The 23,880-nt window shown below is 47.7% G+C and overlaps 1 protein-coding gene across 4 annotated transcripts in view; it reads right to left on the bottom strand.

Moving 5' to 3' along the window:
• The window catches only part of STXBP5L (syntaxin binding protein 5L), an 88,500-nt gene that overhangs the window by 28,160 nt on the left and 36,460 nt on the right, over positions 1 to 23,880 (bottom strand). For all 4 annotated transcript variants that reach the window (XM_077346309.1, XM_077346310.1, XM_077346311.1 and 1 more), the window contains exons 5-16: positions 22,114 to 22,248; positions 19,122 to 19,185; positions 17,241 to 17,324; positions 16,069 to 16,192; positions 14,999 to 15,077; positions 13,250 to 13,404; positions 11,970 to 12,042; positions 10,478 to 10,625; positions 7,392 to 7,459; positions 5,663 to 5,703; positions 4,818 to 5,032; positions 1,843 to 2,015 (exon numbers count right to left, since the gene is read on the bottom strand). In XM_077346309.1, coding sequence (XP_077202424.1) covers positions 1,843 to 2,015; positions 4,818 to 5,032; positions 5,663 to 5,703; positions 7,392 to 7,459; positions 10,478 to 10,625; positions 11,970 to 12,042; positions 13,250 to 13,404; positions 14,999 to 15,077; positions 16,069 to 16,192; positions 17,241 to 17,324; positions 19,122 to 19,185; positions 22,114 to 22,248 — 1,359 coding nt within the window. The remainder of the gene's footprint in view (positions 1 to 1,842; positions 2,016 to 4,817; positions 5,033 to 5,662; positions 5,704 to 7,391; positions 7,460 to 10,477; positions 10,626 to 11,969; positions 12,043 to 13,249; positions 13,405 to 14,998; positions 15,078 to 16,068; positions 16,193 to 17,240; positions 17,325 to 19,121; positions 19,186 to 22,113; positions 22,249 to 23,880) is intronic.

Here is a 23,880-nt window from a genome sequence, read left to right as displayed (position 1 = left end):
ATAAATTCTATACATATCTGCTCCTTGAAGACTGTTCTTATGGCTCCTGTCTGACTTCTGTATGGAGGCTTGGTCCATAAGAAAGCAGATATTTCAAACCTTTTCATAACTGTAATGTATAATTAATTACAGCATCATAAGGCTATGAACTGTAATATTTGGGTATTAATTTTACATTTATGTGTAAACTGTACTGCTCAATTGCTGTTGGATGATTTTTCAATTGTAATAAAAGGGAGGAGCCAATGGGGGGAGGGCAGCCGATTCAGTTCTCCCCCCCCACCCCTTTTCCATGGAGTGTGGATTTAACAAGGCCGCTGCAGGCCAGACAAACGAAGAGAAAGCTGCTCTGTCCTCCTAATTCCTTAAAATATATATTGTAAACAAAATTAAATCCCCCCCCACTGGAGTAACCACGAGGCTACTTAGTAACCCTGGGGGGGGGGTTAGACACCTTGGCTGAGAATGACTGCATCTGCCAGAATATGCACAATTTGTGGGGTGCATAACTGTGCGGAGTATAAAGGGCTTCCTGCAGGGGGCATCGGAGGAGAGGTATAGTTAGCATAGGTAGGATGAGGGGTTTGGAGACCAAGATGTATGAGGAATGGTTGAGGGAGGTCTGTTTAGCCTAGAGAGGAGATGACTGAGAGGGGATCTGATAACCATCTTCAAGTATTTAAAAGGCTGACATATAGAGCAGGGGTAGTCAACGTGTGGTCCTCCAGATGTCTATGGACTACAATTCCCATGAGCCCCTGCCAGCAAATGCTTCTAGGGGTTCATGGGAATTGTAGTCCATGAACATCTGGAGGACCACAGGTTGACTACCCCTGATATAGAGGATGGAGCAGAGTTGTTGCCCCGGAAGGACTGACCAGAACCAATTGGATGAAATTAATTCAAAAGAAATTCAATTTAAACATCCAGAAGAAGTTCCTGACAGTCAGAGTGGTTTCTCTGTGGAACAGGCTTCCTCGGGAGGGGGTGGGTTCTCCATCTTTGGAGATTTGTAAACAGAGGCTAGAGAGCCATCTGACAGAGAGGCTGATTCTGTGAAGGCTCAAGGGGGTGGCAGGTTACAGTAGATGAGCGATAGGGATGTGAGTGTCCTGCATAGTGCAGGGGGTTGGACTAGATGACCCATGAGGTCCCTTCCAACTCTATGATTCTATGATTCTAGGAACTTCCTTGTGATTTTCAAATGATCTCCTCCAGTTTCCTGACTGGCTCAACAGGAGACGTCCTGCTTTTTGAGTGCACTTCCTCCCTGCTTGCTTCCAGAACAGCAGTTGAACAAACAAGAATTATTGAAGAAAACAGCTAGCTAGCTAGTGGTCTCTTTCTCTCTCTTTCTATACATAGTTGTTCCTCTTCATAAATAAATCTATTTCACTCTTTAACCAGCCTGGGGCTCCACTCTCTTTACATATTCAAACTCTGCCAAAATTATCATACCTGGGCTTCCCAGTAGCCTGCCATCCACACCTGCTTAATGTAAGCCTACTGGCCACATCCTTGAAGGGATAGCAGGCCCATATTTCAGATACATGTCGCCTAGCAGAGTGACCCAAAATTCAGAGATTCGTTTCAAAGCACATGGCATAATCAGCCAAAGACGTAAAAGGGAACGCTCTAAACCAGAGGTGGCCTAACTGTGGCTCTCCAGATGTTCACGGACTACAATTCCCATGAGCCCCTGCCAGCAGGGGCTCATGGGAATTGTAGTCCATGGACATCTGGAGAGCCACAGTTTGCCCACCCCTGCTCTAAACTTTGACTGTGATGAAGACGACAGAATGCAGAGAAAATAAACCTTTCGGCCGATGGCCTGTGTTGTACCTGAGGCAAGGAAGGCTGTCTTTCACGGTCCCCACAGACGTCATGGTGTTTGTGCTGCCTGAGAGATCTTTCAGAGACGGAAGTTGAGAAGACGCATCTGGAAAGGGAGGAATCATTTCTGCCTCCGGGCTGATAATATCTTCGTTCTCGCTCTGGAGTCGCACCTCTAAGGCCTGAAGGAAATTTAAATCCATTTTAGGGAATGGGAGAACTCCCCAAGTTAAAAAATGGTAAATGAGGAAGTAGGAAGCCCAGGAGAATTCTCCGACATTAGTCCAACTGAAAAGAAAGGGAAACGTGAAGTCCGGTGCCCTGGAACAAACTCAGCCTAGACGTATGGGGCATGCCCTTTACCCAAAACAGCATTGGCCTGAGGCTAGAAGAAGTACTAAACTGGAGTGAATGTACAAGACTTCCTTCTGCTGCTTCACACCAGTGGCCTGTTGAGGTCCGTCTTGTCTCCTCTGGCTTCTCCCCAGGTGATGGCGGGACAATAAAGGAAATGACGGCAACCTTCTAATTGATCATAGTTATTAGAAATTGGCTATAGTTCTGCATATTGGTTTGCCTTGTTCCTGACCCTTGGTTCCTAGCAAGCAGCTAAGTAATTTATTTTTTATTTTATTTTATTAGATTTGTTGACTGCTGCTCCTAGACTAGGCTGGCTCATGACGGTTTACAGTCAACCGCCCCCCCCCCTTAAAAAATCAGGAAAATCACAACATTCCCTGGCAGCATAGCTCCATTCTACTCCATACCCACTCACCTGTCCAGCATGGGCCAATGGCCTCTGCACCCACCACCTGCCAGCCTAGAAGGGGGCAGTGCTTCTTGCCCTAGCTGTTCAGGGCATCCTGAGGAGGGACCCAAGGTCTTCCACAGCCTTGCAGAGGCTTTGTGGAACTGTGGTAGCTCCATCAGGGCCCTCAGCTCTTCTGGGAGTTCATTCCACCAACTCGGGGCCAGGACTGAAAAGGCCCTGACGCTGGTCGAGGCCAGGCGAACCTCCCTCAGGCCGGGGACCTCCAACAGATCCAACCCTCAGAGCAAAGGGCCGTGCAGAGGGCATAACAAGACAGACAGTCCCACAGATAAGTGGGGCCCAGACCACAGATGGAGGTGAGCATCAAAACCTTGAATTTGATCCGGAACGCAATTGGCAACCAAAGTAGCCGCCTCAGCACTGGCTGAACATCAGACCTCCAGGATGACCTAGGGAGGACCCTAGCAGCTCCATTTTGCTCCAGCTGCAATTTCCAGGTCAGGGACAAGGGCAGGCCCAAGGGCAGCAAGTTACAGAAGTCTAATCTGGAAGTGACAACGGCATGGATCACTGTAGCCAGGTGCTCCAGAGACAGAGAGGGCACTAGTAGCCTGGGTTGGCCTAGACGGAAAAATGCCACCTGGGCTACTCTAGTGATCTGTGCCTCCAAATTCCCGGCAGTGGATACAGTTGCAAGCTGCACCCCATCCAAGCAGGGGAGATGCCCTTCCTGGTCCTGCCCTCTTCTGCCCAGCCACAGGACCTCCGTTCTGGAGGGGGTCAGTTCCAGGCAACTCGGCTTGAGCCACCCAGACACTGCTTCCAAACATCTTGCAAATGTTTCGGGGGGGGGGAATTCCGGGCAGCTGTCCATCAGGAGATAGAACTGGGTGTCATCCACATATTGGTGACCACTCAGGCCAAAGCTCCAGGTCAACTGTGCCAGAGGGCGCATGTAGATGTTAAAAAGCATGGGGGAGATGTGTCGGGATACGACAAGCCCTTCCCCACAGCCACCCTCTGTGTCCGGTTCTGGAGAAAGGAGATCAGCCACTGTAAGGCTGTCCCCCAAATTCCCTACCTGGTGAAGTGGTGGAATAACGACTCGTGGTTGACCATATCAAATGTGGCTGACAGATCTCAAAGCACAAGGACAGCCGACCTGCCCCCATCCAGCTGATGCTGGAGATCATCCATCAAGGCGACCAGTGTGGTCTCAACCGCCTCGTATGGACCGATCAAATCACGGCTGCCCATTTGAATCTATCCCATTGGTATGGACTGAGCATTTGGCATGCAGTTTTCGGTAACAGCTGAAGAAACATTCAGAATAAGGTCAGGCTGACTTCATCTCCTGACTGAGTGTCAAGGCCAGCAGGAAAAAGAGGGGTGAGTGTGCGACCACTGAGTGTGCGACCACTTGAAGGATGCAGCAGAGGATTCAGAACTCTGTCAGCAGCCTTTGGGGAGGCTGTCTTAATGGCTGCAGGATAGTCCTGGGAAACAGAAGGAGGGGTGGAGAACCCAGGTTATGGGCCCAGCCTCGAGGCCACCCACCCAGCCTCCAAGGAGAGGGCATTCAGCCCTATGTCATTGCATGGTTTAGGGCTCAGGTGTTTTGGTGGGATCATCCCCCTTGTGTCTTGGTATTTTTTGTTTCCCTGCAGTTAATTAAAAAAACTCATTAAAAGGTTTCCCTGCCTAGTGTGGTTTGGGCATATTCACGCTAGGCTTACAACCCTGGAAAGGTCATCCCAGGGCCTCAGGCAGAGATCACCTACATCAAGGGTAGTCAACTTGTGGTCCTCCAGATGTTCATGGACTACAATTCCCATGAGCCCCTGCCAGCATTTGGAATTGGTGCACCAAGAAAACATGTTCTGCTTTCTCTCTCTTTCTTGGCAGAGTTGTTTCCCGGCACAATAAAAAACTACTTTTTTCTTTAAGCAGTCTGACGTTTCGTTTTCTCTGCATTCTATTACTACCATCCAATATACTTAAAGAGTAATGTGATTTGGACAGGGGTTGGTTATGCCTGTTTCAAACAACTGTATTTATGTATATTTAGCTGAAACGATTCAATGATAAACATAGTAAAGCGCTTCATGCAATTTTATTCTTGATTAATTAAAGCCAGATTTTTCACACACCCTCTTCTGGGACCAACACGAAATAAGACAATGGATATCCATGAAAACACATCTGCACTTACCGATACTTCAGTATTGACTTCATGTTTGCTGAACCGGTAGACAATAACGTAGGCGGAAGCTCCTGCTACACAGAATATCCGACTTTCAGGGCACCAGTACATCAGGTGGATGGCAAACGGATCGTCTTCTACAATTTCTGCCGCCGGCTTCCCTTCCACTTTCTGTTTTTCGAACACCTTTGAGGTTTTTAGCTTGTACAACATCTGAAGTGTTACTGGAAGACAATGAGGACGTCCATCATACTGCGTCTCACAAAATAAAACCACAAATTAACATCAGAAGAGCCCTGCGGTGGTCCATCACCCCCACCATCCTGCCTCACACATGGCTTTCTTTCTCTTCGCGAGGGTCTTTACAGAAATATATTTTCAGAATGGTACAATCCTACTAAATACGCCTTTGTCCTTTTTATACGAATCTACAGCTATTCACTGCCTTTCCCGTCTTAGTTTCAGTGACTTGGAATGTATCCTTGGCAGTTTCAGCCATTCCACCCAATTCTTTCCTGTTGGGGTTTCTGACATACAAGAAGAAGAAGAGTTGGTTCTTAGATGCCGTTTTTCCCTACCCGAAGGAGGCTCAAAGCGGCTTCCATTCGCCTTCCCTTTCCTCTCCCCACAACAGACACCCTGTGGGGTGGGTGAAGCTGAGAAAGTCCTGATATCACTGCCCGGTCAGAACAGTTTATCAGTGCCGTGGCGAGCCCAAAGTCACCCAGCAGGTTGCATGAGGGGGAGCGCAGAATCGAACCCGGCATGCCAGATTAGAAGTCCGCACTCCTAACCACTACACCAAACTGGCTCTCAAGTAACCCGCTGTGTAAGAATGATCTGTGTGAACTTACTGCAAGATGCGTCCCAAAATTTTACTGATCCATCTGCATGACTTTAAAAAAGGAAAAGATTAAAAGGCTGTTAATATGAGGGCAGAGGTACCATAAATGTAAAAAACAACCTACATCAAAAACTTTAAAAGGGTGGCTTAGTCTAATAAAGAAGCATTATTATACATCCTACACTATTTTCTTGGTAGTCTCAAAACAAAGTACTTCCTTACAGTGGTCGATGTCAGGTTTGGTTGCAAGAAATGTATCCAAGGAAAACTACCGCAGAACTACCATGGAAGAACACCAACGGGCCTCAACTTTCTACGGAAAGACAGCCCAGCTGGGAAGCCCTTGAGCCAGGTGGAGGTGGAGACCAGGCAGGTGCAAAGGTGAGAATAAAGTAACATTTTCTCAGTTGCCATCAACGCCATAGAATACCTCTCCAAAAGAGCTCCAAACCACATTTGATTATAATCACCTGAAGTTCTCAGGCACCTGTGCCCCGAGCGATTGTCTCCACCTCCTCTTCTGTCCCTAATTAAACATTTAGCAGGACAAAACTCTAGCTAGTGGGAGAAGATGCCTAGCAGCAGGTGTGTGTGAACCACCGGAGACAACTGCTTTGCTCTAGCAGTCAATGAGAGGTTTGACAGGAAACCTGGGCCCATTCTGCACACATAGGATAATGCACTTTCAACGTGCTTAGGCAGCTGAATTTTCCTGTGCAGAACAGGAAAATCTACTTCTAAAGTGCATTGAAAGTGCATTATCTATTGTGTGCAGAATAGGCCCTGGCCAGCTCAGCTAAGTAATCCCACAAGATTTTCTGGAAGCCACTTGGCACCACTATATCCCCCAAAGGTAATTAAGATCAGCTAACCAGAACCTGCCCAGGATCCCTGGCCCACGGGAGCTGAGACTGGCCTTGCCCAGGACCAGGGCCTTTTCAGCTTTGGCTCTGCACTGGTGGAACGCTCCACCCAGAGAGACCGGAAGCAAGGGCCTGCAAGGCAGAAGTGTTCTACCCCAGCTACGGTTGGGGCCCTGATCGGCCTTCAAAAAGAGCAGGCCTCACTGCTACAAACTGAGGGGAGATCTGTCCTCTGAAGACCTGACCTCCCTCCAAGCTAAACCAGTTAGGGGCTCCTGAATATAGAATGTTTTATTGAATTTAATAGCTTCAAAGCCCATCCCTAAGAACAAGCTTTGAAAGGCCCTCCCAGCCCTCTGCTGGCGCCGCGGCTGCTTCCCTGGGGCCTGAGGTGGCAAGAGCGCTTTGCAGGCCCCAGGGAAGCGGTGGTGGCGGCGGGGGGCGGGGGGAGGTTCCCTTCCCTTGGGCCTGCAAAGAGGCGGCAAGAGCACTTTGTGGGCTACAGGGAAGGGACTCTTCCTCCCCTGCGTCAGGCAAGGAGGGAGGATGGGAGGTGGAGAGGGAAAGCCAATCAGGGTGCAGCCAGCTTTGCTTTCTGGCCGCACCCTGATTGGCCCTATTCCATCTCGGACTGCCAGGACTGCCTCCACCCCCAGGCCTGTTTCACAAATATATAAAGAGGAACAATGGATAAGGATATACGGTTTTATATTTTTGTCAACTGTTAATTCATATTGTTATCCACCCTGAGCATTCGGGAAGGACAGGATATAAAAATAAGGATTAATTTCTATTCATGAACCTCTGGGACTGGACAAGCTCAATCAGCTCACCATGCCCGTGAAGACCAGGGCCTGGTCATAATCATCTCCTTACCCTGTAATAATAATTTCAGGATATGTCTGCGCTCCGAGGTTCCACGCTCCACCGCTGATGGGCCACTCCTAAGCACAAACAGAAGAGTCACTGCTTAGCAGAGTCACAGCTCTCATTTAGAACATTCTCGACCTCAGTGCCCCCTGTATGCTTTGCCAGACACCCGGCAGACACTTCTGCATTAATATGCTCTGTATGCCTCCCAATTCATTAGGAGTTCTTAGCACTTGGGAAGCCTGCTGTCTTTCTGCACATACATCTGTGACCATCAGTTTAAAACCCTCCATATAAAAGCAAGCTTCTAGTCCCCATTGCTGCAGAGATATTTGAAAGCATACAGCATCCACCTCAGTTATTAGAGAGGAAGCTTTTGTGACTGTATCAAATTGTGGCTCCCCAGATGTCCATGGACTACATTGCCCATGAGCCCTGCTAGCATGTGCTGGCAGGGACTCATGGGAATTGTAGTCCAAGGACACCTGGGGAGCCACAGTTTGGCCACCCCTATGAATTCCCCTCGCTTCCTGATAGAGTGAGGAAGAGTCTGGTCTTATCTCAGATGCACTGGGCACCTCTTTATTATCAGGTTTGAGTCAAGGCACCTGTAATGCCCTAAACGGCTTAGGTCCCAAATACTTTTGAGGGCTCCTTCTCTTTGCCCATCTCGATCTGAGAAAGAAACTCTAGAGGGGCCCTGATGAGAGCAGAGTTGGGCATCCCTTCTCTGAGAGCCCACATGAGCAAAACCTACGTAATTGCAGCAAAGGGGAAATAGAAGATCTGGCCCATCATATATGGAACTGCAACTTCTACACGGAGCCCATAACCACAGTCCTTAGTAGGTTAGCCCCGATGGCCCGACATCCCAGATTCCAAGAAGGTGATTCTTCTGTTGCCTGATGTCCATACCTTTCACACTGTTTGCTCTGGCTGCTAGACAGGTAAGGTCTAAGGCAGAGGTAGTCAAACTGTGGCCCTCCATGGACATCTGGAGGACCGCAGTTTGACTACCCCTGGTCTAAGGCGAGGGGTGACGGATGATTCTGATCATCCGTGATATTCTGTGGTCTGGATTCCAGCGTATGTACCCTTATCTACTTTTATTGCTTATGGTTGTCTTTTGTACTTTGTAACGCCCTCTGGCTGTACCATAAACCTGTTGCTGCGGAGAGAGAAACTCTCTCTGCCTCGAGATCCCCAGTGTAGCTGAGAAAGTTGGCAGGACCAAGTAGGGCTAATTTATTTATTATTTACTTACTTCCCCGGGGGCTCAGGGCATTTTACAACAGTTACATTTCACAACAGATTAAAATCCCAGCATTGAAAAAAAAAAAATTAAAAGCAGTCCACAAATCCAAGGGCCATTCCGCACTCGTCCAAAATAGCACAATGGTTACAAATTGAAATCGCTACAGTTTTGCCGTTATACACAACGTCGTTGACAATCTGCAACACTCCTGAAACCGATCCGCAAAAAGCGCTTCGTTGTAGCGCTTTCAGGGAAATCCCAAAAAGTGGATTCACCCTCCGGAAAGCGCTACACTCTTGCAACCAATATGCAACACTAGCGGGAAAGTTCTGTGCGTTACCATTGTTGCGGTTTCTGCAAAGTCCCTCCCCCTGGCTCTCTCCTCTGATCTTCCGGCGAAGCGATCACCATTTTTTATTCTCCGAGCGAGCGGAGATCAACGCACCAGCAAGCCTTCGTTTACCCAGAGAGGCTTCCCTGGCTGCAGAGCTGTTTTAAGTCACTAAGCACAAAACAACACACAGCCCCGTTTGCTGGTTTATTTTCCCTTTATTTTTTACTGTATTTTCGGCCGAAAATCGCGCCCGTGCCGGGGGGGCGGGGTATTTTTTTTTCACTCGGGGGGAGCGTGGCAACGATGAAACGGCAGCTCAAACACCACCTGCTAGCTAGATGGGTCTCTCCGTTGCAACGAATCAACACAGATTCGTTGCAACATGGTTTTTTTTTTAAAACTTCCTTAAAGGGAAAGGGGCTTTTTGGGATCATGATAACGGCCACCCATTGGCTGCTTGACGGCCAGGGGCGGGACGAGCTCGGCAATATCGCTTCCTGGCTAGCGATTTTTGCCGAGACCGGAAACCTGTGGGAAACGATAGAAACGCAACTGGATTCCACTACAAAGCCAGGTATGCATAACGACAAATTCCACTATTTAAACTGGCGTTTTTTCGTCCCGCAACCAATTTGCCACATAGATCTTGGTGGGGAACGGCCCCAAAGATTCGCTTTATGCCCAACAAGACTTCTGATTGGCCACTGGAGGTTTGACTGGCTGTGCGGTTTTAAAAAAACATTGCTGTGGAGGACGACCTTCACCTTGTAACTGAATGTATGCTGTGGCAGCCACTTTGGGCCTGGCTCTGCCTCCTGAGGGAGCCATTTTGTGGCTGTGTGCTCCAGACTGTGTCAAAGTCCAAGGTCCCTGCAGACTCTAAAAGATTGCGGATTTCTTTGCTACATTTTTAACCCTCCTTCCTGAGTGAAACTCAAAGCAGACCCCATGATATAAAGCAACAACATAAGATATCCTATGTGCCATGCACGGCCGAAAACGAGCATTTGCTGCACTTTCGTGCATGCGTGCAGGTGCCACACATGCGCATTTCCGGCCACGCATGCATGGCACGCACGGCCGGGCAATCGCCCTCCTTTCTGCCACCGGTCCCCAGCCTCAAAAAGGTTGGGGACCACTACTATAGGCCACATAAGAGTATGAGGATTTTGATATGAGAAAAAACATTGCCAAAGAATACACTTCCCAGATGTTTGGCAGCACTCCTAACTGGATTTTACCAGCAAATAAAACACCTTTAATTTTATTTGGAGAGCAGACTGTTGGTTGTCAGCTGACAGACCAGTGGCCCATTTGGCCATTTTATTAGTATTGATTTATTGTGGATTTTACAGTACTGTGTTTAAGGGTTCCGTGTGTCTTTACTTGGGGCACATTCCAGGCAGAATGCGCGAGTCACAAACATGGTAATTTTAAAGTGTAAACAAGGGGTTCAGATCCAAGGCCACTGAGAAGCAATTCTTCACCTGTTTTTGTTTTTACCTTATTGCTGTATCCTTGCTTCTTGTGTTTTGCGCCTACGGAATACAGCACGGGAATCAAATCCGGAGGACAGTCAGCCAAATATTCCGTGCAGGTCACAGGTGAGTCGTGAATGTCCGTGGGATAAGGGTTTTCAAAAATTGGGAAACTGATGGAGAGAGGGAGAGATTCGGCAGGACTGTATTAGCACACGTTAAGTCTTAGAGAATGACATCATATTTACACAAAAGTAGGCTTTCTTCTAGAGCCTCTTGTGGCGCAGAGTGGCAAGGCAGCAGTCATGCAGTCTGAAAGCTCTGCCCATGAGGATGGGAGTTCAATCCCATCAACCGGCTCAAGGTTGACTCAGCCTTCCATCCTTCTGAGGTCGGTAAAATGAGGACCCAGCTTGCTGGGGGGTAAATGGTAATGACTGGGGAAGGCACTGGCAAATCACCCCGTATTGAGTCTGCCAAGAAAACACTAGAAGGCATCACCCCAAGGGTCAGACATGACCCGGTGCTTGCACAAGGAATACCTTTACCTTTTAGACTTTCTTCATATGGTGGTTTCACCCAAGCTATGAACCTGTCCCTGGGCTGTGTCCCATTTAGGTTTGCGAGGGTCAGTCTTTTTGTGACTGGCATGAAGAAATGGGGACCAATATGTGATCTTTACTGAGATAAAACACATTATCAGCAAATCAGCAACCAAGGTTGCCAAGTGGTGATTGGATGTTGGAACTGCAATCAGCAAGGAATTTGGTGAAGCCAGCCCTGAAGGGCTGTTGTTAAGCTGCTTAAGCAGCTGAGCTCTCTAGTGCTCTCTAGTGGCATCAAGTGGTCACCAGTGCGGTTGGGGTGGAAAAACGGTGAGCACATGTCCTGGGGATTCCTTTGTTTAAGGTGGGCTCCCACCCAATTCCTTTTATTTCAGGAAGAGAATGAGAAGCTTCATGTGCTTTTTCTGAAGCAATGACTGGACTCCATTAGGCTCAGCTCTCTCCATCTGCTGAAGGGTGGGACGTAGTCCTGCCCGCAGCCTAGCCACGGAGGTTTGCAATGTGCTGCTTTTGTAACTACCTTCCAAGTTTTTGTACTCTGCTTCAGTACCGAGTCTAAAGCAGATGATTATGATGTATATTTGTGAATAAACTTTCCCAGTAAAGATTACTCTCTTTTAGGCCTCAAAGCACTGAGTCTGAATCTTTGCCTCATCCACAAAGGAAAGTAATCACTGCATTCTTTCAAAATGCTCTGTCACTCTGCAGTTCTATTTCTCTGGAGGGACTCAGGACCAAACCAAGTCCAAAAGTTCCAACACTGGAGATCTCCAGGTGGCAACTCATCTCCAGGTGACAATCCTCCTGGAGAAAAACCATTGGTCCACTCATGCACCACATACCATGTTTGTCAAAAAGTAAAACTCTTTATTTCAGAAAGCGGTGTGGAAAAAGGTGAAAAAATCCCTTTCTAACCGTGAGTGGTGATTGTTGCGTGGCTTTTGTACTTACTTGCTCTGAGTCAGGTCCACGACAATCAAATCTTTTTCCAAGAGCACGACAACAGCATACGGTTCCTGAAATTCTGCAAACCAAGAACCAGGCACGAAAATCAGAGAGCTGGGATGTGAGGCAAAAAGAGACCCAAGCGATATAGTTCTTCACAGTCCCACAATAAAGGATTTCTGAGAGAATCCTAAGAGCAGCTTTGGAAATGGGAAATTACAACCTTCCCATTATGTATGACCTTTTGTGACATTTATATACCGATACACGTGACGGCACTGGCAATACATTTACATATCACTGCTATAGGCTGCAACATTACTCAATTCCTTTCTCTCTGTGTCACATTATTAGAATTGTAATAAAAGAGTAGGGTTCCCAGAGCCTGGAAGGGGAAGGGGGGAAATGTCTAGTCCTTTTAATAAAGACTTAATGGGATTTTATTTACTGAGGGATGTTATTTGTTTCCATGGCACAAAAAACGTTCCCTGTTTCCACACATTAAGCCTCAATAGGAAAGTAGCTGTGGGCCTATAAAAGACTGGATAGAGTTGTAATAGATTAGGCTTCCTCAACCAGGTTTCTCGAAACCTTGGGGTTTCTTGACAGCCCTGGAAGCTTGGTTTAGTGGTTAAGAACGCCGACTTTTAATCTGGCAAGCCGGGTTTGATTCCCCGCTTCTCCTCCACATGCAGCCAGCTGGGTGATTTTGAGCCAGTCACAGCACTGATAAAGCAAATGAAGAACTGAAAATTCTTGGGTTCTGCGAAACCCAGTGCAGATTCAAAATACCTTAGAGAATAAGGGCAAAGCTGGGACACACACACACACACACACACACCCAACTGTCACCTCAAAATCCCAAGGACAAAAACAACCCCCATCTCCAGTGACACAACGTCTGGAGTCAGCTGGGAGTGACATCATCAAATCAGATGCCGCTCTAGCATCCACAAAAAACTCAATGGTTAAACGACAGAATTTGGAGTGAGTCCTGGAGTGTCACCCCAAGCGTAATGATGTCACTTTTAGACGTTATTATTCTGGGGGTGGCAATTGCCCCCCACCCTTACCTATAAGTTCTCACATCCTCCCTAACACTCCTAAACGGGTTTATACCCTTCCAGAACTCATTGACTTGGATCTAACCCTACTTTAAGGTTGCCCAGTAAAAGTATCAAGATGGGCAATCAACCACCAGCCTTTAACGCCTGGTGATTTTTCAGCTCTCCTGGGAGTACAAATGCCCCATTTGCTATCAAGCGCAAAAAGTAGCGTCCACTCACCGTTGGGGTATGGCGTTTCACAAAGGGTTAAAAAGTCCACAATGGGGTGATCCATTTCTAGCACTGTGATTGCTTTTCCATGCATGATCGTGAGACTCGGCCTTCGCCAAGGTTTGTCGTAAGAAAGTCCACCAGAAAAAATTATAAAAGGCTCACTGTAGTGAAAAGAAGAACGGGGAGAAAGGAGTGGTAATTGTGCCCGCTCACCACAGATTTTTCAGTGCAAAGGTCTGCTGAACCAGGGGGAGGGGGGTTTTCCTAGGCTAGGCTGATCTCTCTGTCCAGAGTGGACAACAGAATCCATTTTGAGTTCTGCAGTCCAAGATGAGGGTCAACTGACTGGCCTGGATCCCTAATTAGGTTTGTCACACCTTTTCCGCACCGGGAATCCAGCCCAGTCCAGCACGGCTAATTTCCACTTTCGGGTGACGTTGGCTCCGGACCGTGGTGGTCCCAGTCCCGGTACGATGCAGGCCCTCATTTACACGTTCCCTTGCCATGGGACAAACGAGGGCCTGCGTCACGCCAGGCCTGGGATCTCCCTAGACTGGCGCCAGTGTTGTCTGGAAGCGGAAACAGCCCCAGGACTGGACAAGCGGGCCAGAGTCCTGGTGTGGCAAGAGTCCCCTGGGGCCTTTTAATTAATGAGAGCACAGCTTCCAAGCATGTACTTTGCCCAGCATGTATCTCTTGCACATACATATTTGAACACACGTTTTGGTTCTATGCTGAAAGAGGTTTTCTGTCAAGTGACTCATTTGGCTGCTTTTGCGCATGCTAAACAATGCCGTCTCAATCCACTTGAGCAACACTTGGGGTTTTTTTGCCATTTCACACAACTTGGCACACCTTGGAGACAGGGCCGACTGCAGAATTTTTAAAAATTGCTTCTGCAGCAAGAGCAACCACAGGCTGAGAATCTTCCCTGCATGTCTGAAGAAAAGCTGTGGGTATGCAAGGAAATATTTTTAAGCACTCTGTTCGCTTTCCAAGGTATCCTGTTAAACAGAACATTTGCCTGGAGTGTTGAAGAGTTACCATCAGAGTTACTATCAGAGTTACTATCAGAGTTACTATCAGAGTTACTACCCTCACTTCCTGATATTCTGTGGTTGACACTTGGATGATGGCCCAGGATGATGGCCCCTGTGTTCGTTTACCCCTGTTGCAGGAGAGGGATCCCAATTATCCACATCCAGGGCCAGAGAATTCTTCTAAGGGAGGGTTCAGAGGAGAGCAACAAGAATCATCTGAGGTCTAGGGACCAAGTCCTGTGGAGAAAGGCTGGGGGACTCAGAAACGTTCAGCCTGGAGGAGAGGAGGCGGGGAAGGGACAGAATGCCTTTCTTTAAGTCAGGGGTAGTCAAACTGCGGCCCTCCAGATGTCCATGGACTACAATTCCCATGAGCCCCTGCCAGCATTTGCATTCGCCCCAAACCTTCTGGTTGAATTCCAGCAGGATCCCGTATCAGGCCACGCTGGCCTGGAAGGGCGTCCTCAAAACCCCATCGAAGAGGGTCAAACACTTTTTGAGAACTTGCCCCGACTTGCTATCATTTTCTGGAGACCTTTTCAAAGTTCAAAGTCATTCAGTGTATTCTGTGAAGAACCACTGGCTTTCTAAAGCCCCGGAAAGACGCAAAAGCGGAAGAATCACTGTAAGAAAACCAGGCTTCATCCCAACAGAAACAAGTCGGCTGGAGATTGAGAACGGCCCCTGTCTGGATACGAAAAAGAAAGGAGCCTACCTGTTTTTACAGGTCTTGTATTCTACTTTAAGGATCGGCTTACAAGATTCAGCTTTTTTACCGTCTCGCTGAATTTTGCCTGTGGAAAGAAAGTTCGGAAGTGAATAGAGACACAGCAGACGCACGTCCCCCTTGCAAAGGATGGAATTGATGCCCTGACTCCTGCTGTGGTTTTCCCTAAGACCTGACGTGGAAACAGGAAGCAGCTCCAACTGCCTGGGGGAGGTTGCTCCCCCATTTCTACTGTTGCCAAGTCATCTGTGCTGGGACACAGCCACTGCACGGCTGTCAGGGGACAAAAACCAGCCCTACAGTAAGCTGAACCAAGCTGCCCTAAGTTGATGGCAACACCATACTTCAGAAAGGGTCTCTGGCCTAGCGGCAGAATATCTACCTGGAACACAGAAGGTCTCAGGTTCAATCCCCTGGGCCTCAGCATCTAACTTAAGTTAGTTTCCTGGCGGCTGTTCTATAATTTTAAAGGTATGTTTGTGGTTTTACAATATGGTTTTATTCTGACGGATCGTCTATTTTAGGCTGTTACCTGCCTTGAGTTTTCCGGAAGGAAAGGCTACAAAAAAACAAATTATTTATTGTAGTGTAAAGGGCTGTGCAGGGCCAGCCATGTAAAAGATCTCTGCTTAGTTGCCTTGAAGAGCCACAGCCGGTCTGAACGGACAATACTCTTCCTAGAACATTCACGGGCCAGCAAACACTCTTCCAGAAGCCCTAAATGGTCCCCTAAACCATTCTGTTTGCATCCTAGGGCTGCCAGTCCCTGGCTGGGGCCCAGAGATCCCCTCACAGGAAGGCAGAAGCAGGAATGAAATGCAGGGTGCTGGAAGTGGCACAGGCATGTTGGTGACATGGCAGGGAAGCTCTGGTCTTTGAGCAAAACTCTGTGGTAAGAAGCTAATCCTACCATAGAGCACCAGCCCTGCCGATTTCACTTCTGGGTGACGTGGGCATGTTGTGCTAATGATTGGCGCTTTTCCTGACTCCCAGAATGAGCATCCCTGACTCTGCTGGCCGCTACAAAGGCCTCGACAGTCCTCCTGGCCAAACCTTACCATGTGGAATGATTATTTGGAACGGCCTGTTTGGAGTTCGGAGGTTCCAAAGGGTCAAACTGCCATCCGAATGGCTGCACATGAATTGCTTTCCCTCATGGTGCCACCCGATAGAATGAATGGCCTAAAAGGAAGGGGAAAAACAGCTATAATCTGGCTCAAACGAAGCCCATGAAATGATTTTGCATCTGTTTTACAACAGGGGTGGCCAAACTGCGCTTCTCCAGATGTTCCTGGACTACGGTTCTCATGAGCCCCTTCTAGCATGCACTCAAAAACGTAGACCTTGAATAAAAGTTTATTGGCCTTAAAGGTTCCTCTGGAATCAAACTATGTTTGGCTTTAAAAGACAAAGATCCTTTAATGTAGCGATCCCCAACCTGTGGGCTGCGGACCACATGTGGTCCTTGGACTATTTGGAGGTGGGCCCCGAAGGACGCCTTCTTCCCCCCCCCCCGGCCCTTTACTTCATCCCCCCAGCCCTTTACAACACACTTCATTGTTGTGGCGTGTCTGTATCTTATTTTGAAGGGATGTTTAAACATTACCATAGTGATCAGAGAGCGTTAGGGCAGTGGTTGAGAGTAGAGGAGTAAACTACCCCCCCCACCGGGCCTCAGTAAAAGGCGCTGAGTGGTCCCCGGTGATAAAAAGGTTGGGGACCACTGCTTTAATGCAGCCGTTCATAGTTTTTTTATCCATTGAGAAGCCCCTGAAATATTCTTCAGACTTTGAGAAACCCCAGAAGTGGTGTGATCATGCAGAATGCGAGTGGGAAGCACAGCTATGTCCACATCTGCCTGGTGCCCCTCCCCTCCCCGCCCCCTTCAGGTCCCTCAATGCCCATTTTGGAAGGGGAGGGGCAGGTCAACATGACCATATATGGTCATTTCGCCTGATAATTGTTTAGCAAAATTTTAAAACTAATTAATTAGTTAATTGGCTTATCACTGGCCATGGGGGGGGGAGATGGCATGACCAAATATGCTCCTATCACCCAGTAAATGTTTAACAGTTGAAAAAAATTAACTCCCACCCAACTGGAGAAACCCTTCCAGGGCTATCAAGAAACCCCAGGGTTTCACGGAACCCAGGTTGAACAAGCAGAAGTATTTTCCCCCAGCATCCAACATGCCAATGTCTTGTTAAAAAGCAAAACCGAAATGGCTTACCTCATCATAATATACTCTTAAATCTGCTCTTTTCGATCTCAAGTCCCAGAGCACGACTGTTCCATCTTCATAGCCTATCAACAACTGAGGGGGGGGGGGGAAGGCAAGCATACAACATGATTTTTAAGGTTTCTTTAGCAAACAAAGTTAGATTTAAACTACATAGAAGGTGGTATATAAATGTAATAAATAAATAATAACTATTTTTAGCCTCTTCTCATATACAAGTTCACATATTAAGACAGGGCTGTTCCACCAGGCCTGTGGTAGAGACTCTAGAAATGAATATCCAAAACCCACTGGCTTCCCTGCTGAAAAATAGACCTGTGGAGACATACCGTGGGATCCCCCCTCTTCCTTCAGGGGGAAGGTGGCAGCCACACTCAAAGCGGTCTTGGGCTGTTGAAAAAGCCTAGCAAAGGGATTCTCTATTTGTTGACCTTATTTATAGTTCCTTTCTCACAGGGACTCCCCATAGTGAGTTTAGGGTTGCCAACTCCCTCCTGACAACCGGCAGGGGAGGAGGGACTTAACGGGAGCAGCAGGGAGGCCAATCCGACATGTCCACATCACTGCCCACGTGACCCAGAAGTGACATCATCACATCTGGGACGTTGGAGTCGATGCTCTGGTATTCGAGTAAAAAAATCTATGGTAAATTTGGCTTCTGTCATAAATTTTTTGCCTAAATACCAGCGCATTGGGCCAGCGTCCTGTGATAATGTCATTGTGGGGTCCCGTGGGAAATGATATTCATGGTGCTGCACTTCCAATGGATCTCCTTCTTTTTGGGGCTAGGTTCCCCCTGCTTGCCAGTCAATTGGCAGTCAGGGGGTGGGGCCTGTTAGTGGGGAACCCCGTTCCCATTGGGGGATCTGGAAACCCTAAGTGACACAGTGCTATCAGACAAAATGAGGTGTTCAAAAAACGATACATTCAGATTGCAGGTGTCTGGAACCAACAGGGAAAAAAAACAGAAGCATAGCGTAAATATTAGCATAACACGTAAGTATTAACATGACACATTATGCAGTGCAAAAATAACATAATGGGATGCTACTTAACGGGTTCAGGCCATTTATACCTGTTACTGTATTCATTATACTTGAAATTTCAACTCAGTGTTTGCAGTGGAACGTATTGTACTACTTTATCAATTAATTGAGGATTTAGCTCTTTGTGTGCAAAAATCAATTAGTGATATTACCAAGTATTTAGAACCATTACCAGGGTGTAAGCCCAACTGAATAAAATAGGACTTTGTTCTGAGAAGACCTACTAAGGATTGCTCCACAATACACACACACATACAGAGTCCATGAACTCAAGGAAAATTCCAATTTAATCAAGTGCTCTTTTGTCTTAGAATAGACCAAACTTTCTCAACTTTTTTACTATTGAGAAACCCCTGAAAGATTCTTCAGGCTTCAAGAATCCCCAGAATTAGTGTGATCATGCAGAATATGGTTGGGCAGCAGAACTGTGGACACGCCCACCCAGCTGTGGACACGCCCACCCACTCCCCTTCCCACCACGCCAGGCCCGTCATTGACGATTTTGGGAGGGGAGGGCAGGATGACATGGCTATGTATGGTTATATCACCCAATAAAGGTTTAGCAAATTTAAAAATCTATTAAAAATCAATTAACCCACCCATTTGGGAAATCCTTCCAAGGCCATCAAAAAACCCCAAGGTTTCATGAAGCCCTGGTTGACAAAGGCAGATTGTGCATTTTATATAATAATCTGCTGCACAAAGTATTACAACAGAGATGTATCCCCCCCCCCACACACATTTCATTTGCCTCATAAAATGACTGAGGCAAAGGGCAAAGCTGTCCCCAAAAATACTCCCAAAGGCTTCACTTCTATTTACTCACTTTCCCTTCGTCTCTCGGGCTGTCGCTGAGGTGAACCACAGGCCCTGGGTGAGTCTTCGTAGAGCTGCAAAGAAGAAGAAGAAGAAGAAGAAGAAGAAGAAGAAGAAGAAGAAGAAGAAGAAGAAGAAGAAGAAGAAGAGTTGGTTCTTAGATGCCACTTTTCTCTACCCAATCACCTTCCCTTTCCTCTCCCCACAACAGACACCCTGTGAGGGAGGGGAGGCTGGGAGAGCCCTGAGATTACTGAAGAAGAAGAAGAAGAGTTGGTTCTTATAGGCCGCTTTTCTCTACCCGAAGGAGTCTCAGAGCGGCTTCCAGTCGCCTTCCCTTCCTCTCCCCACAACAGACACCCTGTGAGGGAGGGGAGGCTGGGAGAGCCCTGCGATTACTGAAGAAGAAGAAGAGTTGGTTCTTATAGGCCGCTTTTCTCTACCCGAAGGAGGCTCAGAGCGGCTTCCAGTCGCCTTCCCTTCCTCTCCCCACAACAGACACCCTGTGAGGTGGGTGAGGCTGAGAGAGCCCTGAGATTACTGAAGAAGAAGAAGAAGAGTTGGTTCTTAGATGCCACTTTTCTCTAGCCAAAGGAGTTTCAAAGCGGCTTCCAATCGCCTTCCCTTCCTCTCCCCACAAAAGGATGCTGGGCTAATATCTGAGGAGATATTGTAGAACTAAACGTTCTGGCTGCTGACTCACGAAATCTGATGTGATGGGGGAGGAGGAGGAGGGAGGAGGATGAGGTGGTTTCTTGCTCTTCCTTTCCCTGCTCCTCTTCCCCCCCCCCCCCGGCAATGCTGTCCATTCACATGAGATCTATTATGCACGGCCGCTGAAATGGCGGCATGGGGGAACGCAGAGGAGGAAGAAGCGAAGCAAACCGCTTACGCGCAGGACAGAATGCAACGGCGGCAAAACCCAGAATATCCAAATATGCATGTGGCTACTCCGGAGTCGCTTCTGGTTGCACCCTGGTCCCGGGAAGCTCCACTTTCTTCCGCATCTCGCTAACGCGGCTTTTTCGACGGCAAATGTTGACTCTGCGCCTGGTTGCCGCCTGCAGAGTGCATAATTGGTGATTTTAGCCACTGCCATTCCACCCCGAATGCGGACCTTCCACTCCGTGCATAATGGGCTTATCTCAGAAAGAATCTTCCCCTGTGATCAACGGGACGGCCAGAGGCCTATAAAAGCTAGAGATTTATTCTTCCATGCTCCTGTAGCTCCTAGACTCTCAGTTGCATCAAGATGGAAACAACAAGATTAATATTCAGAAGAAGAACTCACCGGGACGGGCTCTTCCGTCTGCCGGTTTGAGTTTATATTAATAGTATTTGATACATATAACTCTTTTTCTATTTCTGCACTTCTTTCTTTTTTTGAAAATAGAAGCAAAATATTGTTTTTAAAAAGGGACTGCCAGAGAAAAGGGAGGGTAACATTGGCCAAAGCCAAACGTTGCTCCCTAATGTTCTCCCCGTAGGAGTAGTAAAAGATCTTTCATTATTCCAAGACAGGAATCCAGATACACACAGACTGGCCAATTCCGCACGACTTAAATGTAACAGAAGTCTTACATTGGGTAAACGCTAAAAATTCAACGTTCTGCATGACGTCGCACACAATCTGCAACACTCCTGCAACACTCCCGCAAAAAGTGCTTCGTTGTAGCGCTTTTCAGGAAATCGGGAAAAGTGGATCCCCCCTGAAAAAAACGCGACACTTCTACGCACAAGCTGCAACAAATCACCGAAAGACATTTGCGTTCTCAATGTAGTGGTAGAAAGAAAGTCCCTTCCCCGCTCTTGCCCCAAACTTCCAGAGAAGCAATCGCCATTTTTCCCCCCTTAGACCTGCGAAAGCAACGAACGAGCAAGGCTTCTCTGGCTAAAGTCCCTCCACAGAAGTGTTTTAAAGTAAAACAAAGCTCCCTAAGTTCCCAAGCACAACACAGCCCCCTGTTCGGCACTGCCCATAATTTCGGCCAGAAATCGTGCCGGGGGGGGGATTTTTTTTCTACTTGAGGAGCGTGGAAACGATTAATCGCCAGCTCCTACGCCAGCAAAAAGGTCTTTCCGATACAACAATTGAACACAGATTCGTTGCAACAGGTTGTTTGGTTTTTAAAAAAACAGTTCTTAAAGGGAAAGGGGCTTTTCGGGAGCCCATTGGCTGTTCCGCTCGATTGACGGCCAGGGGCGGGAAGAAGCGCAGAAAAAAATCGCTTCCTTTGTTGCGATTCCAGCGAGACCGGAAACCTGTGGGGGAATGAATGAAACGCTACTGGGGCTTCTATATTCCACTAAAATAAAGGTATGCAGAATGACAAAATTCCACTATTTAGTATAGCGTTTTTGCATTCTGTGAACAATTGGTAACATTGGTCCTTGTGCGGAATGAACCAGAGAGATCTTGGAGTAAGCATGCTTCCAAAGGCATATACCACTTGCTAGATTAGGAGCTGTGGGGATAAATCAATGGTGTGTCCAAAAATGCACTGAAACACCAGCTGCCCTCTCCTTGGGTTTCATTGCTTTCAACAGAACAAACATTCATGTTTCCATCCCCAGAGCCCAACTAGTCACACATAAATCCAGTTTGGTGAAGTGGTTAGGAGTGCGGACTTCTAATCTGGCATGCTGGGTTCGATTCTGCGCTCCCCCACGTGCAACCAGCAGGGTAACCTTGGGCTCACCACGGCGCTGATAAAACTGTTCTGACCGAGCAGGAATAGCAGGGCTCTCTCAGCCTCACCCACCCCACAGGGTGTCTCTTGTGGGATGAGGAAAGGGAAGGCGACTGTAATCTGCTTTGAGCCTCCTTCAGGTAGGGAAAAGCGGCTTATAAGAACCAACTCTTCTTCTTCTTTTTTTTTAAAGTATACTTAGAGCTGGAAATTTTGTAAACCTCCTGAAGAAGACCCTGTAAAAAGCCCTGAAGAAGCCAGAGGAAATATTTCCGCGCTAGAAAGCAGTGTTAACGAACTGCTCAGACTTACAGCTCTATGGCCTTGTTCCACATGATCACGTATCCCGAAAGGATGAAGGATTCGATATTTACAATGTGAGTGTTTCCCCGCTCGGTCCCGACGTAGAGCCATTTGCTCTGGAAAGGCAAGTGACAGAACGTAATCCTGCGGAGGGAAGACACACAAAGTGACACAGGGACCGTCACCAGGGGCATGAGATTCTGCCGCTCTCTTGCACCCCACCCCACCTTGATTCCCACTCTTTCCCCATCATCGTTTCACAACTGAAATAACTCTACACACAAAGGCAGGTATCGAAACTCCAGCAGGGTTGTCAGTGAGAAGCAGCTTTGTGTGTTTGTGTGTGCAGGAGTAAAAGTAGGAGCAGGAGCAGGAGTCGGTTTCAAGCCAAGAAAGCAAAGGAGGTTGAGGTGACCTGAAAGACCAGAAGAGAGGCCTCTCCTGCAGCGGGAGGGCCGGATCTCTGACATTCTCTTCCCCGCAGCGCTTCACAGATTTGACTCACCATTCAAAGGACTCATCCCTTGGAAACACGTTCGAGGGCGACAGACAAGATGAACTATAATAGGAGAAGCCGTTATTTTTGTCAAAGGTTCCCAAAGTCGTGAGGCTGATTATTTAACCTGGAGTGACTGTCATCTTCTGGCTGCGACAGGTTTCAGGGCCCTGCCTAGTCCCACAGGTAAGTGTGAATTGAGTGGCTCTTCAGTCTTGTCTAGGATGTCCTGTGGCCGTACAACTCCTTCCTCCTGAACGTTATTACACACAGAGAGGCGTGTATGTGTTTTTTTAAATGAAAACAACGGTTCCTCATCTGTTTGTCTGCCTGCCTGTCCCTCCCTCCATCTTAATTCTACCCTTCTTCTAAGGTGGAGTGGTCAAACTCTCCAGATGTCCATGGACTACAATTCCCATGAGCCCCTACCATGGACATCTGGAGAGCCACAATTTGGCCACTCCTGCTCCAAGGAGTTTTGGAAAGCGTACAGAATTCCCACGATCACCTGCCCACAGTTTACTGGGCCCACAGTCGCACAGTGAACTTCAGGGTAGGGTGGGGATTTGAGGCACGAGCTGGGGTGTGTGTACTACCTAACCACGTCTTGACTTCTTGAAGGCCTTCTCCTTCCCTAGCAGAGTCCACTTCCTAGAATCTGAGATCTTCTGAGGAGAAACGCACTTGGGAGAAGGACCAGTGAGCAGAGAAAGGATCTTTGTGCCTCAACCTCTTTTGTTGTTAAAATGGGCTCAATTCACTCTTTCCATCCAAATACTAGCCAGGGTCAGCCCTGCTTAGCTTCCAAGATTGCTGGCCTGGGTTCAACATTTCAACATACATCACCACACTGGTTTTGACTATTGCCTCTTCCTGTTCACATGTTGTACTGATGTATTTATTTATGAAAATTTTGTAGAGCCTGGTTTCTAAGAGATGTCGCATCTAAGCAAAATAAGGTAAGGGCAGATCAAAAATGTGTTGAATGCAGAATGAATGTTCTAGATTTCCCTCCGTTAAGTGTAATTGTTGTGGAAATGAAGTGTTTAGAATTCTCACACTGCAGAAACATAGAATCATAGACTTGGAAGGGGCCACACAGGCCATCTAGTCCAACCCCCTGCTCAACGCAGGTTCAGCCCAAAGCATCCTAAAGCAACATTCCTGAACCAACAGAAATCTGGCCCACCGAGTGGCTTCCTTGGGGGCCTCCTTTCTTTCCAAAGAGGCTACCAACCACTTACTAAAAGGAGCCGAGAGAGCAAACAAAAAATGATTGA

Source organism: Paroedura picta, chromosome 7, assembly GCF_049243985.1.
Source record: "Paroedura picta isolate Pp20150507F chromosome 7, Ppicta_v3.0, whole genome shotgun sequence".
Taxonomy (NCBI): Eukaryota; Metazoa; Chordata; class Lepidosauria; order Squamata; family Gekkonidae; genus Paroedura; species Paroedura picta.
Note: the sequence above shows the minus strand (reverse complement) of the source record. Positions and strands in the feature narration are given on the sequence as shown.